At 31.9% G+C, this 17,010-nt stretch overlaps 1 protein-coding gene across 1 annotated transcript in view; it reads right to left on the minus strand.

Moving 5' to 3' along the window:
- Positions 1-15,572, minus strand: part of LOC106689904 (furin-like protease 2) — a gene marked incomplete at its 5' end in the record, with an annotated part of 40,804 nt that extends 25,232 nt beyond the window's left edge. The window contains 5 exon segments of the mRNA XM_067051917.1: positions 525-847; positions 3,079-3,196; positions 4,692-4,856; positions 8,553-8,698; positions 15,442-15,572. Coding sequence (XP_066908018.1) covers positions 525-847; positions 3,079-3,196; positions 4,692-4,856; positions 8,553-8,698; positions 15,442-15,572 — 883 coding nt within the window.
- Between the last annotated feature and the right edge of the window lie 1,438 nt (positions 15,573-17,010).

The following is a 17,010-nucleotide window of genomic DNA, read 5'->3' on the forward strand; positions in this document are numbered from 1 at the left end:
GTAGAGTGAGGAGATCAAGGATATAGGTAGCTTTTTTTATTTTAAGGACATGGAATAGGAAAACACCAAGGAGGTATTGCTTTCAGAAGGTTGGACTGAGCTATTTCAACTCAGAATATCTATGGGAGACATGAGAGTGTCAACTGAAAATAAATCTTACAAAGCAATTCATGAGTTTCTTCAGTCTCATCTCTAAACCAGCTTGTAGTCCTTTGTAGACCAAGGAACTGTAGTCGAAGTGGGGAAAAATGAGAGGGGCTACTAGGAGCTGATGGGTATTCTGAGGGATGGAATCACGGAATCTTAGGAATTGTTTTAGTACAGCTATGAATTTGCGGGTGATCTGGGAAATATGATTATTCCAGGAGAGGTGTTGCTCGAAGGTGACTCCAAGGTTTTTTATTGTGAAGTAGAAGTGAATCGGTTGGTTGTTGGGGAAAAGTAAGGAATAGTTGGGAGCCAATAAGAGCGCCTAATAAATAACCTAAAGGCATATAAAATAGTCTAATGCACTGTTAAAGTACCATTTGAATCAGCTTTTCTTGGCCCAGCGTTGATTATACTTAGTGTCCAAACGCCTCTGGGGTCTTCCCCCCAAAAGTGGATGGACAGAAAAGCCCAAGAGTCGAAGTTGGAAGAAATGACATCTCTGGGTCTCTGAGAGAGCAGGACCGAAGGGGTCCCTTGAGGAGATTTCAAGACTATTCTCAGGTTGCCTCTTGGGCTGAAATTCAAGGTGAGTCGACATTGGACGTGCTCCAGGTACCGTACCTCATTGAGGCTACCCTCACAGCCAGTCACATTTGTACTCACAGAAAGTTTACTCTCATAGTCTGGTTCCAAAATTCTGAAAAAATAAGAATATAATGTATAATGCATAATGTATTTTCAATGGTAATTTTCAGACTAAATGTCATTTTGTGCTTTAGTATTAAAAAAAAATTAATACAAAAATATAAATCCACAAAACCTTAATTTTCTATTATTTGATATTTACAACTGTATAAAAAAAAATACAATAAGTAAATTTTTCAGAAAACATGATTATCTTGAGAAGGAACCATCCAATGGTGGTACTTCTAACATTGCTTTAAATTAGAAGATCCTTTGGCCATTTTCTAATCGGAGGATTATCAGGGATTGTTAAGGATAGGAGATCAGGAACTAATGTGGATACTCCTTGGTTTGTAAGAAAGAGTCAATTACATCGGGAATTACTAATGGAGTCAATAGAGTATTACGTCAAAAAAGGTTCATGAAGTTCCAGTTCCAGTTACCGATAGTTAAAGGAGTAATGACCTACAATTTTGGAAATCCAACCACGACCCGAAGACTGTATTCCAGACTGCTGCAGGAGATCCAGTTATAAGTTCTATATTAATCAGTTCTATTATTTTCATTCTAAAATTTTATTTTATTTTAATTTTTACTCTTAATTTTTTTCTTATTAGAAGTCAATTTCAATTTTTTCAATTTATTTTATTAAATCTATAAATGTCATTGTTTTTGTTATTAACTTCATTTTTCTCTCTTATTAAGAATATTATTTTTATCTATTTATTTTATCTTAATTTTTTTTATTTATAACCTTATATATAGCTAAGAGTGTCTTTTGTATGAAATTAAATCCCTCCCCCCCCATAACCAATTGTTAACAAAAAAAAATTAACTCCTGCATTAATCATGTAAGGCCCATCAGGCCGATCTGGTATTAAATGAACATGTATATTTAAAAGAACTAATGGGTTTAGATAGGTAAAGATTTTTGGAACGAAAGGAGGTATATCTGTTTTGGACCAAATCTATATAAATGGTATGTTGAGGTTTTTATAGATGAGTTTATTTATGACATAATAAGGAGTAATAAGGATTTTACAGAGAATTTTGGATTGTAAGGATTCGATAAAGGTGGAATTTGTTGGTTTTGTGAAGCTCCAAAGCTCAATTCCATATGTCCAAATAGGTTTGATTATTGTAGTGTATAAGAGTTTTTTAGTTGTGAATGGGAGGTGTAGAGCATTTGTCAAGCAGGTGTTGTAGTATTCGGAATCTACAAGCAGTTTCTTGTCGTTTAGTCAAGTATGGGGATTCCAAGTAAGTCTCTTGACAAGATGGAGTTCTTAGTAGCAAATCTGTTTAACAGGTTAAAAAAAGATACAGTATTTTTGCCTGCCCTAGAGTGCTGCATTTTTAAAATTGTAGGGATGGGTTAAGGGTGAATTAGATATATTGAAGGGATAAAGTAAAAAATTGAAAATATAGACATGGTGGGAGTGGGAGCAAAAAAGTTTAAGCCCCAATAAGACACTTCTCTAGCACCACAAAATTGACTAACAAATTTTTAGCCTTTTATCTTAATTTGGAGAGGCTCTGGAAGTGTGTAAAATCTTGAAAATGCATAGATATCAAGCCCATTTTATCGAAAGAGGGCCCATTGGAGGTATTATTAAGATATTACTGGAAGAATCCTACAATAATTCTTAGTTAATTATAATAAAATAAACTCATTAAGCCTTAACATTCTTTATTAAATTATTTTAAAACACCAACGCTTCGGCCAAACTGGTATCAAGGATAAGTTTAATTTTTTAATTTCATAGCCACACATTAATCACTAGAAAAGTTGCAGTTTATTGTACCCCTCTAATATACTATGTATAAAAAATATTTGTCATCTATTTCATTCAATATTTATTGTTTTAATTGAAAATTTTGTTACATTACTCTCAAACTAACTTATCAACACCCTATTATTTGATTAAGAAATCAAAATATGTAACTAATTCTTAATTTAACTTAAAATTAAGACATAACCATAGGTTTAAAGAAGATTAAGTTTCATGAAAACTATGATTTCCTATATTAAAAAGTGAAAAATGTAAAGGAGCTGTATATTAGAACTTCTGGAATAATCATTCATAAATACCTTTATTATCTTATTAATTTCATTCACCAGTTGTAATAATCATTCATAAATATCTTTATTATCTTATTAATTTCATTGACCAGTTGTAATAATCATTCATAAGTCAGAATTGATAGGAACATATTATTTAATTATCCATGGTTATTAATTACTTGTTTTCATGGATTTCCGGTGTTTGACACAGGTGTTGAGTTGGTACAGTGGTCCATTGCTCAGCCAGTTCTACCATCACACCTCCATCCATCAAGCCAAATCCAAACTTATGGCTCACTACATTAAAAAGAATACATTAAAAATAATGCAAGAAAAAAATAAAGAAAAAATATCAGTAAAAAAAAAAAATGATGAAGTGTTAATTAAACAAATGAGCAATCCCAACATTACCTTATTCATTTAGAATTTAAAAATGGTCCAATATAGACTTGGATACACTAGATTCTTACCTAAGGCCAAAATTGTACAATTCCTGGGAATATCATTCGAAATGGTCAGTGGTCAGGATGTATCTTCCATGAAAAGTGGAAGGGTGAGGGCTTTCAAGCCTGTTAAAAGCTTATAAAAAAATGATACCAAATGTATAATGATCACAGCTGAGGAGGAAGAATGAGAAATACTATCAAATGGAAGTACTATATCATTTCCAGTTATTTTATTTTTATCTTGAACTATTTTGAAAAATTTGTCATCATCATTTTATCCCCTTTACCGCTTGTGCAGTGTGGGGTTACAATTTGCAGTCTAGACCAGATATCTTGCTCTTGGACCATCTCTCTTCTCCTACTCCAGTCTGCCTGAACGCCTCTTTAACACTCTCCTCCCAGGAAATGCGTGGTATTCCTCTTGGCCTTCTTCCCTCCACGGGAGTCTCATATGTCTTTCTGGCTGTTCTATCCTGGCCCATCCGAAGGAGGTGTCCGAACCATTTTAGCTTGTGCCCCTCTAGGATGTTCTTAGCCGGTTTGACTCCGAGGTTTGTCCAAATGGTACTGTTCCGTACTCTATCTCGTCATCTCCTTCCTTCGACTTTACAAAGGTACCGCGTCTCCATGGATTGGATCCGGCTCTTGTGTTTCAAGGTAAGGGTCCACGATTCGGAAGAGTAGGAAAGAATAGGAAGGAACGTCAATTTGTAGATCAACAAAAAAAATTTGTATTTTATATTATGTTAAAAGTTTGACCTGCTAATATTTGTGGAAAAGAATGATTTATGCCCTACAGTTTCTAAGAATTTAAAAGAAATTTTTACATGACCATCAAACACTATAATTAAATATTCTTTGTTCTAACTTCATGTGAGTGAAATTCTTCCTATGTACTCTTCACTTATGATCAATCAAATAAAATATAACAATCATATAATAACCATTTCCACTGATATACTGTTTAATATATAAAAGGAAAATTGGTCCGGGTGTTGTAAAAAGAACTCAAATAGTAATTAAACAATTTATTGTGAGCCAGCGATTCGTTCCACTTTGCAGGGCTTTATCAGGGCTAAAAAAGATACAAACAACTAAAATAAGGACAGGTCCCGATGTAAACAAGCTCACAATAAATATATTACTATTAAAGTTATTTTGACTGCACCTGGACCCTCTTCCTTTAATATATTACAGATGGCCAATCAATGATCTTCCAGTACTGTTTAAGAATTTGAAGGAACTCAAGAGGAAAATCCAATTGTTCTCTTTTATGTAAACAGAGAGTGTGATACACTTCAAAATATATTTTTATTTAATATTAGAATTTCATAGAGAAAACATACCTTTTCTGTGAGCACCATTCGTTATCCAGCCAGTTTCTTTGCTCAGAGGTTTTGGATTTGCTGACATCACTATGATATGCTGCATGTCTCTCCAAGTCAGGTCAGGGTTAGCTTCGAGTGCCAAAGCACACATTCCGGCAGCAAGTGGTGCAGAAGCTGATGTACCTTAAAATGTAAATAAAAGATTGTTAATACGATAAAAACCATGTGAAGTTGTTAAAATAAACAATGACAGTTTACTTTTTACTTTTATTGAATATATTAGGGTAATATATTTCTTGTATTTTTTTTTAACATTAGCATCATGTTATTAATCCTATTTATTAATTATGCTATTGGTTAGTGTTTCCCAACTGTTGGTCTACAGATTATAGGTGAGCCTCAAGAACCGACCTATAGTCAGACAGTCTCAAAAATGAAATAAAAAATAATTAATGTTGTGACTTTAAATATAAGTAGTAAGTTGTAATCTTAAAACTTAAGTTCTAAAGGTTTTCTTTTTTGTTAAAACTTCATTCTTTTTCTTTTTCTGAATTTATATCCTTTTTTATTTATTATGTTATCTTAAAAACGTTTTTGGACTCTCTAATTTGAAGTAATAAAGATTATGATAGAATCTGCTGATCCACTGAAAGCTAAAGTCTTACACATAGCATCTCTTGCTGGCGTCAAATAGCCCAAAAGGAATAAATTAGGGCAACTCGATTAACCAATGTGTGAATATCCACCTCACGGAATTCCCTGCCTTAGGAGGCAGAGAATAATGATGTACATGGCGAATCAGTACATTCTGTACTAATTTTTGGAAATGTATATTCTCATTTATTTCTCTTGCCTTTTCTAGTTTTCTCCATCTTTCTGTACTTTCTCTCCTATTGTAAGGACATGTGGCGAGTACTCAGTGAGGATTTACGTTTCCCTTTGTGCCTGCAGACTAATACCCTGTATAACAAATTTACCATCCTGCAAGGTTCTGTGGTAAGTACCCAGTCAGGACTTGCATTCCTCCTTCACGACTGCAGACTAGTACCCAGCTGAGCAAAGTTTCCATCCTTTGAGGACTAGCCACTTGCATCGGATATGAGTAAGACATATCCTGTCCATTTGGTTCCATTTATTATTATAAATATCCAATCATAATTTTAAGCTATCCTATTTGAGCATGCCTTCTGGTACATAGTACCATACATTATCGATTGAAGTCAGATCTAACACAACCCCCTTGACATCATCTTAGGAGACTTTAGGGCTTGAAGTACTGACTGGTTACCTGAATAGGCAGTAATACTAATCATGTCAAAACTTCTAAACATGTGGCTGCCGATAGTATGCCAAATACCTTTGGTTAAAATACAGTGAAATATTTGCCTAATGGAATGCTTACATCGATGCTTAAATCCATTATATAGACACTAACTTCCATTTCACCTTATATTTGTGCATTTACCATTACCTATATATATTTTTATTTATTTATATTTTAGAATTTTTATGAGTAGAATAGTTTATTGAAAACTATCAAGAAATAGAGACAACCTCAATACAAAATCCAGGGAGTTTTAAAAATTTTAAACTTTTGACAATTAAAAATAATAATAATGAATGAATTGATAATAATAACAGAAAATAGTAAATTTATGTTTGGTGGCTTAGTGGTTCACAATTAAACTACAAAATTACTATGGCATCGATAATTTCAAATGATGAAGTTTTATTATGTCAGTATAATAATCCTAACATGACAAAACTTTGTCATTTTCTATTGTGTCCGAATTAAATAATAAACATAACTTACACTAGTTAATAATCCTAACTTATAACTAATAACAAATTAATAGCCTAATTTTACTCTTAAAGAGTTTTAAAAATAGAAAGAATGATTTTAAATAAAGGTTTGTCAGATAAAATTCATTGTAGGATTTAAACTAAAGTATGAATGAATAAAGAAAGAAAAGAGATAAAATAGGACTGTCCGTAGCTTAGGCACAGGTCTATCAATCTGAGATTTGCCGGCGACACCGGTTTGAATCTGGTCTGGGCGTTGACTTTTTTCATTGAGTGGTAGTCCCACAAAATGAAAAACTTGACTCCCCACCATGGCTAGAATAGGTTGGTCACTTGTAGAAAACCTCTCAAAAGGCTGTATAGGACTTCAATGGGAGTCTTGGACCAATGAAAGGGGGGAAAAAATAAAGTGAGGAAATAATAGAATTTTTTTTTTAGTTTAATAGTGAGGGACTTCCATTTTACAAATTAAACAACTGTTCATTTAATTGCAATATATATAAAATAAAATATTATATTGTGATCACTAAAAACTTTTTTATATGATAGAGAGAAAATAAACACTGTCAATTAAATTAAAATTAAATCTGTACCACTACAACCCATGAAGGGTCTGGGGTTCAGTACTTTGTGAAGAAATACTAATACTAGACCAATGGTTGTGCAAGGAGGTGATTTGGTCAGAATCCCGCTTGACCACCAGATTTTTACCCAATTAAGAATACCCAATTTAAGAGGCTGGGTAGACCCCATGAGGGCTCTAGAACCCACAGGATTTAACTCACGGCTATAGTGTGACAGAAAACAATTTTCTGTCCAGCCAGATTTGAACTCAGGTCCTTAGAGTTAGTAGCCATGTGCTTTACCCCGTGGCTACAATGCTCCCCAAACACAGTCAATAATCAAAATAATGAAATAAGTAGTTTAAGACAGTCAATTAAGTATTATATTATCCACTGTGAAAGATGGGGGATGTACATTATACTAAACCATCATAACTTGATGGTGTTGAAGGTATGGTTGATCAGTGCCTATAATTATAACATATTACCCGGTGATTACTAAAAACCTTTTTTATATAATACAGGGACAATAAACACAGTCAATAATCAAAATAATGAAATAAGTAGTTTAAGACAGTCAATTAAGTATTATAATAACCACTGTGAAGGATGGAAGGTATGGAAAATCAGTGGCTATAATCATAAAATATTGCTCGGTTATCATTAAAAACTCTATATAATAGAGGGATAACTCAATTTTGGCAAAATATTTATTAAAATATAGTTTACTATAATTTTAAGCCTTGGTTTAATTCAGTATTCGATTTTTAGAAATTGTATTTTGCTTAGATCAAGTTGGGCGAAACGTTGGTTAACTATAAATAGTTTTGGAAGAATGTTGATTGACCGTGTGAATAGATCAATGGAATATGGTCCGGGTGCGGTAAAAAAAAAACTCAAATAGTAGAATTATACTATTTTATTGAGCCAACGTTTCGCCCCACGTTGCAGGGTTTCGTCAGGGCTGTTTTGACGGCAGTAAAAAAAAAATAAAATAGTATAATTCTACTATTTGATGTTTTTTTTTTACCGCATCCGGACCATATTCCATTCATATAAATAGTTTTCTTTTACTATATTAATACCTTTATTGACCGCCACACAGACTATCTTTCTTCAATCCACATATATCCTTAATTTTTCAGAACTGAAATTTTATTTCCAAGCCTTTCAAGAAATATTAAAATATTTCATTAGAGCCATAAATGTTTGAAAAAATTAATCAATTTTATAAGAAATGGAAATTTTTTTTTAAGTCTGAAGTATAAACTTTTTTTATTTTATTATTATTATATTTATTAATTGACTATTATAATTTGTAAGCATAAAATTTCAACAAGTAAGTCTAACAAACAGAATTTTTTATTAATCAAAACAGAACTAATAGAAAATATCAATAAACAATATAATTTATTTATGTTGGTTTTGTTTGATAGGTATATTATCATGATTTTCTAAATAAAAACATTATTTTTCTGAGTAATTTATAATTAAAATATCTATGTGTTATCACCCGTATGCTCAGTCGTGCAAAGGTGTTCTGGACGGAGCTTTGGATCCATGTCGACAGAGGCTACACTCTTGTCTCTTCCGAGTATACCAGAACTATATGTTGTAGCTATGGTCGAGGAACATTCTTCTAAATACCAAGGTTTAAATCTGCAAAAAATTAATTAATTTAAATCATTCTACATAAATGTTACTTTAAAGATTAATCAATAATTAGTAGTAAAAATACATTATAAATTTTCCAAAAAAAAAAATTAAAATAAAACTGTGTTCATTATAACTTTCTAAACTATTTTTTTCTAAATATGCAGATTTTTAAAAAAATAAAACTAATGCCCAGGATGGTAGATGAAATTAACTGAAAGAGCTCTCAGTCTACACAAACTGATATTTTCTGCTTGAGAGGCCCTGAAGGGTTAGTGCAAGAAGCAAAGAACATCACTATTGTTTTATTTTAGAGAAGTGGCCTTTTTGGGTTATATGAAGAAGAAATTTAAGTAAAAGTAAAGTATTACATATTGTAATAATCAATAATTGTTTTAAAAAATAAAATGAATTTAATATAATTTTAACTTAATTCTCATATCTAAGGTATAGTTTGGGTTCAAATGAAAATCTTTAATATTTAACAGATAGGAGACTTTTATTTAAATTTTATAATATAATAGACTCTTAATCTCAGGGCGTGTGGTTGCTAGTCAATCAGAACAGGCACTTTACTACTAATAACACTTAAAATAATTTATATCTCTTTTACAAATGTATTCAATTTTAGGTAGAACAAAACTAACCAATTTTATAGAATCTTCTTTTGATGATTTTCTTTGTTTTCAACAACCAACACTTGCTGTTAACAATCTTTCAGCAAACAAACACTAACGAAACAAAACCTTGGTCCTCTAAAAGTTTTTTATTCAAGATCCACCGAAGTGTGTTGTTTGGCGCTTCGAACAATGAATTCTTTTTTCTTCGTGGGTGACTCTCCGATGTCTCCTTTTTCAAGATGTCCATCCAAGAGATGGAGGACCTCCTCATCCAGGAAACATCATTCCCCGCCCGCGCCTAAAGGGGCCTCTACATGTTGGCCAAGCCATGGCGAACTCAGACTTACACGAGCATGTGGATGGGTGGCTTGGCTTGGTTGGCCTAGGCTCGTTGCCGAGCCGTCGAGGGTCGGTTTTTTGGCCACTGATCAAAGGGGTTCGTGAGAGCGCTCGTGTAGCATCTACACCATTGTTCTTTGTCTAGTTGCAACTGAGAGCTGTTAGGAGGTTAAAGGTGTTTGTTGGTACTTTTTATAATAAGTTTTATATTTAATCTTATTTATTTATATTTAATTTCCTTTCATTTTCTTGTTTTGTAATAAAAATAATACAATCCAAGTGCAATGGCTGAAACCACTAGTACGTCCACCATGCTTTCCTCTCTGAATAACACTGACATGTGGATGGTCCGCTCTTTGTTTGCCGAGCATTTATACGAGCCTCCTATCCGTGGCGAGCGGCCAACATGTGGATCCACCTTAAGCAACGAATGAAATCCAAAAACCAAAACCTGTTTCGATGTTCCATGTAAACATCGATTGTCGTACAACAGTTTTGGATTTTTGCAAATGATTTACTTTCTGAATATAATTCTTTAGCACTATTTCTTGACTTCTATTTTTTCTTAAATTTACTGTATTTTCTATTATGATGGGAAGTTAAAGTAGAGTTTTTAAAATATTTGAATCTGCTCAACATGGCCGCGATTCACGAACTGTTTGCAGGACTCGCGCTGCCATCTTGACTTTGCACGATATTTTTTGTGACTGCATATTATACTGATGAAAATTGGTTAGCTTGCTTTTTGGTTTAACATAGCAAATGAACAATATTAAAAAGATACATAAATAAAAACATATTAAAAATCCTTTATACATACTATTTACTCAAAAAGAGCATATTACAATATATATAATGATTGACCATATTTTTCAAAATATTAAGGAGATAGTCAACAAATATTGCCTTCATTTTATTATTTTCGACAACTTGGATACTACCGAAAAAAAAATGTAATGTTTTTAATTAATTAGATCTTGTGAATGAAAATGTACTCTTCTTTGTTTAATTATTTTATATAATTAAAAATCAATAACAAGGTCATATTTATAATATGTTGGTTTTTTTATTATTAAAATTTTATGTTAGTGACAAAAATATGTTAATGTTAGTATTAAACTTATTATTATTTAACTATTATTATTACTAACTTATTAGTTAGTATTACTTATTATTATTATAAGAAAAATAAGTAGAAAAAAATGTAATTTTAAAAGATGTTTTCATCAGGTAATTATTTTAAAAAAGAAATTGTGATGTATTAATTAAGTGTTGTATGCATAGGATGAATTTCAGAATTTGTTGTAGATACCTGATGATGGGTTGACAACCCTGAAACGTTGTAATAGTTTTTTAATGATATAAAATAAAATAATTAAAACAAGGAATAGTACTTTTACATTCACACGATCTAATTATGAATGAAACTCTTCCAGTAGAAGATATAAATTTAAGAAGTAATGTTTTTAGTGATTAATTTAGTAATGTTAGCTATTTTGTAATTGGAGATAGGCTCTATTTGTATTATAATTATTTTTTACAACTTTAAACTCAATGGAAAAAAAAAATTATGTTTTTAGTAATTAATTTAATAATGTTATGTATATTGTAACTGGAGAGAGGCTCTTTTCGTGCAGGGCTATTCTCTAGATACAAATATTGTATAAATAAAAATATTCGGAACACTATCATATTTTAATTTTTGACCAGAAGGTCAAGAAACAGATAGTGAAACAAATTAATATAATTATTTGCACCAAAAATACATCATTGTATTATCTTGAATAAAAATATGTATTGGCATATTAATAATGTAATTCAAAGTAAGAAAATTAAAATGGTAATATTATAAATAGTTTATTTTGTTACCACTGTGTGATTAACTATCAGTGGAAGTCAGTGTGATTAACTATCAGTGGAAATCCGTGTGATTAACTATCAGTGGAAGTCAGTGTGATTAACTATCAGTGGAAGTCAGTGTGATTAACTATCAGTGGAAGTCAGTGTGATTAACTATCAGTGCAAGTCAGTGTGATTAACTATCAGTGCAAGTCAGTGTGAAAAAGGATTCCATCAAAGAGCAGTAGCGGTAATTTTGGAGAGGGGGGGAGTGAATGCTTTAGGCTCCTTCTTAAGCAGCCAGTACCTTCTGCCAAGTTCTAAGTCTGGGGTAAGGGACTGTTTAGAAGGGAGTTAATAGCGAAGGATTAAACAAAAGCGAGTTATACTGAATATAGTCTTCAGTATTTAGAATTTTGTTCTTACTTTACATCTAGTCTGTAAATGGTCAAAGTAACTAGTGAATAAGATAGAAGTAAGAAGTCTAGTGTTGAGTTTTGATTTGTGGATGCTTGAAGTTTCAAATGCTAATGTATAATTATAAGGGCCTAGAAAGTAAATTTTGTTTCTAATAGTGAAACTGAAGTAATAACTAACTTCTTGTGGAAATTATTTGCCGAAAAGGCATTTGGTGCCCTCCAGGCAAGTAGGAAAATAAGTCACTCTAAGAAAATTAGGAACATTTTTTTCTATATATTTATTTCCAATAATCTCCAGTTTTCTTTTGTATATAAATTAGATAATGTTTCTGACCCATTTTCAAATCTAATTTCTAAAAGCAATAAAATTAAATATTGTCAAAAATCTATTTTTTGTTTTAGTATTTAATTTATAATTTATTTATTTTCATCTTACCCAGCTCTGTGGATAATATAGGCGTTTTAATTGGTTTGCGTATGCTTGACATTGAACAGCTACTAATATTTATTTATTTATTTCCATCTTACCCAGCTCTGTGGATATTACAGGCATTTTAATTAGTTTGCGTATGCTTAACATTGAACAGCTGCAAATATAATAATCTAAATATTGTAATATTTAAAAATTATTAAAATAAAATAAATGGAATTTGGAATTACCGATTTGGCCAGAGTCAGATACCTATTCTTCCAGGATAAACTGACTAACCACCCAAACCAACTTGTTTCTAACCTGGTTTCTCTTTTATACGGTGATAATCCTCTAAGGCATCTGAAAAGAAGATGGCTCTGAGAGAGCTCTCTTGGAGTTCTATGAATGGGTAGATTCTCCACAAGTTTGTATCATGTCCTTTTTTATTAAACTTATGGCAAAGTTACTGGTTGTATATATTTTTTTACAGTTGTAAATAAAAATACATAATTTATTAAAAAAAAATCACAAGAAGTTTAGTTCTTACGTCATTTTTACTATTAGAAACAAAATTTACTTTCTAGGCACTTATAATTATCAGGACTAAAAAATAAGCCATGACAAGGACCTGCAAAGTGGGGAGAAATAAATAGTTTATTAATATTCGAGTTCCTTTGACTGGACCTATTATGTATTACACATGGTCAATGAACAATATTCATACAACACATCACATGGAGACACATTAAATTCTTTGACAGTCTCCCTGCTTCCTTCAATCCAGTATTCCAGTCGATCACTCCATTCCCCCTTCCTGCGAGGTGGCAGGGCAGGAAAGGTTCCAAAAACTCTATTAACATTACCTCATAACTCCATCTTCTGATGCACCCTCACCCCCATCCCTCACACTTCTTTTCGACTTCTGACTGTTTTCTTATTATTTCACCATTATCTATCGTCTTTATTAATTAATGTTTTTATTTTATCTTATATGCGATACAACACGAGGAGGCCCCTCACCTCCGGACTTAAAATAGCTCCTTTTTAGAATGGATAGCTCATATATAACATTAAACATAACAGGTAACCTTAAAATACCAAAGGTAGTAAAAGGTAAGACACAAAACGAATTACTTTTCTTTTTCACAGTAATGCACTTACTAATTCACTTTTTATTTCTGTTTTAGAGGGTTCGGAAAAAAAAATAAAATAAATAAAAACAATATTCAAATAACAAATTAAAATTTTTAAAGCAGTTGTGCCAATCTATTTCATGATTGTGCTCCTCCTTCTTCCCTATTCCTTCTCTTATATTTTGCTCCTCCTTCTCCTGTTCTTCCTTCAGGAGCCGACTCTCTTCACTCTAGGTTGAAGTGGGTTGTGCCTACTGAGCTTCTCCACTCCTATACAGTCTTTGTAATGCGGGAAGTTTTGTAAAGAGACCATATGAGGGAAATCATCCTCAATGAGGACATATCTGTCCACTTTTCTCTCAGAAGTTTAGCCATCAGTATCTCAAAGGTGGTGCTGACGACAATTATGTGCTCAGGAATTTGTAGCATGCCACATCAGCATCAGTAAACATTAGTGAGCTGTGATTTATAAGTAGCAAGTTCATCCTATATTTTTGGAACCTCCTTACCTCAGTGGCCCTGTTAGTACTAGAGTCCTAGAGGAGAAAAAAGTCAGTTATTTCTCTCAATCTTTTATTACTTTAATGAAAACTATGTATGATTACTAGTAAAAATTGATGAGTCTGCTAAGTATAGGTAGGGGAAATAAAAAATTGATGGTTAAGTATAATAGTTTTATTGTACCAAGATATAGTTTTTTTCAAAAGAAAAATTTTATAATAAATGTACTGAAAAATCAGTTAGTTACTTTATTGTAAGAAATCTATATCTCAGGTACGATGAGATATACAGATGTCTATTAGCACTCAAATTAAAGCTAGTTTGATGTGCTATAAGTTAGTTTATGACATTTATCTTCGGAGTAGTAGTTGTTTTCATGGTATTTGCTAAAATAAAATTATTTTATGTTGTTCAGAAAAAAATTCATATGCAAAATTCTTGCGCAAATATCATAGTAACTACTACCCCTACGAATATAGCCTTTATTAACTACTTTATAGTACGTCCTGCAATATAGTTTTTCATAAATCAAAAATTTTGACTGAAGAACTAGTAATCAATATTGTGTGAACTTATTTAGAAAAATATAAAAACTATTACTCCTACGAAGATAAACGTTAGAAATTACATTATAGTATATTCAAATAGCTGTAATTTTAGAGCTGGTAGACATCTGTAAGTCTTATGGTTCCTGAGATAAAGATTTCCCACCATAAATTCACTAACTACTGATTTTTCAGTGTATATTTTATGAAAATTTGCTTTTTAAATAACTTTCTTTGGAGAACAATTGAACGTAAATAGTTCTCTAGAGCTCATATTTCATCAAATTTATGCTACTTTAAATGATTTTCTATTAGATTTTCTCGTGTTGTAAGTAATTTTAATGATATGGAGTTATGAATGAAAAAGTTCTTCCCTACTTATACTTAGTAGACTCATCAATGTTGATTGGTAATTTTACATAGTTTTATTAAAGTAATCGAACCTTGGGGTGAAATAACTGACTTTTTTTTTCTCCAGCGGGCTCTTGTACTATGTGGTATTACCTCACTTGCCCAAGCCCAATTATGCCCCAGTGATGAGTGAATTTATCTTGATTCTTCTGGAAACCAATGTCAAATATCTAACTTTAAGAGATTTTGAGATTTAGTTTGTAATTTATTTCCTATTGGTGCGGGAGGATATTTATTGTTTTATAAAGTCATATAAATCTAAAAATATAACTGTTATTGAAGAAAAGGGACACTCAGTCATAAAATATAATATCTGACATTTAGAATGATTAAGTTGTAATGTAATTAAATTGTAAATTTGTATTTTTAAAGAGATAATGTTGGTAAAAAATTATGGTAAGTGACTCCAAGCTTGATGTAAAACATTTTAACATTGTGAAAGTTTTCATTTTTTCACTTACCATGTTTTACGACAAAGTACCTCAAATTTTAATGTACAATTACAATTTAATATTGATTTAAAAAGTTACCCTGCTTGTGTAGCACTGGATATGGAGAGAGTATAAATGGTATTGGTGTAGCCATCACAGTTACAGGAATCTGTATGCTTTCCTCCATTTCCACTGGCCCAGACAAATATGGATCCTTTTCCATTGCGGCCCTATGAAAAAAAAAATTTTATATAACAGTATATAATACAGCCAATTAGGCGGTAGATGATGAATTTTCATGGAAATGGTATTACATAATCTATAAATCCAACTTCTATTCTAAAATTTTTTAGTATTCTAAAATTTTTATCAGAAACTTCTTAATTTAATTACCCAAACATATAATATCTTTATAAATTTAAGTTTGTATTACTTTCTCATCATTCGTTCCTTTCTCATTGATAGATTATTCCAAGTAAACCACAATGGTTCCTATTCATCAATCTATTCTCAGTTCGCTGGTGTTCCTCAAGGTAGTATACTCGGTCCCATCCTCTATACTGTCTATACAGCTGACATTCCAACCAATACTAACACTATCCTCACCACGTATGCCGATGACACATGTGTGCTCGCAGTTAATAATAACCCCCCCTCCCCCTATAATAATAGTATCCCAAACTCTCCTATCCCGTATCACATCCCTCGAAGAATGGTGTCGTAATTGGAGGATTAAGATAAATTCCAACAAATCCCATCAAATAACCATTATCCTTGTCGTAAACCTACCGACTGTCCTACAGTGTCATTTAATAATGTTACTCTTACCCCTGTCGAACAGATCTGCTACCTTGGACTACATTTGGACAAACGATTAACTTGGAATCCTCACACAAGACTGAAAAGACAGGAAACTGCACGTCGATTTCGACTATTAAAGCATTGTAGTAAGGCCAATCTGGACATATTGAGTGGAGCTTTGGAGCTCCACTAAACCTTCGAATTCCTCTCGTATTCAATCCTTAAAATCCAAAATCCTTCGTAAAATTCTCAATGCTCCTTACTTTGTTACAAACAAAATCATAAAGACCATAATGTTCCATATGTAACCGATCTAGCCCGAACCAGATATAAACCCTTCCATTACAAACTCCCTAACCACTCAAACCCCCTAGTTTCTAACCCTGCATCCTCTTCCATTCCTGACAATCCTCCGAAGCGCCTAAAAAGAAGATGGCCACGAGACCTGCTATTGTAGAATGTCATTAGAATGTTACCAATGGGTAGTTGCTCCCCTCTACCTATGGGTACCTGCAACACTCTATTTTAACTAAGATAAAATTTACTGGAAGTATTATATAATATATATATTGTAAATTTCAATAAAAAAAAAAAAAGTTTGTTTTAAATAAAAATAATCTGTTAAAGTTATTTGACAAAATTTAAAACAAAGTGTTTACACCGAATCGAAAGAATTCTAATCTATATAATCTTAACATGGAGTTAATTAATAATTGAATCTGAAGACTGCGGAAATTCTTTAATTAATTAAAACACAAGAGCACAAATATTACTCTATATGTATATATAGTTGACCGTGAAAATTTAAATATAAGAAGATGGTCTGGGTTGCGGTCAAAAAAAGAACAAATAGTTTATAACTATTTT

Source organism: Halyomorpha halys, unplaced genomic scaffold (genome assembly GCF_000696795.3).
Source record: "Halyomorpha halys isolate HHAL.00 unplaced genomic scaffold, Hhal_1.1 Scaffold47.1, whole genome shotgun sequence".
NCBI classification, from domain to species: domain Eukaryota; kingdom Metazoa; phylum Arthropoda; class Insecta; order Hemiptera; family Pentatomidae; genus Halyomorpha; species Halyomorpha halys.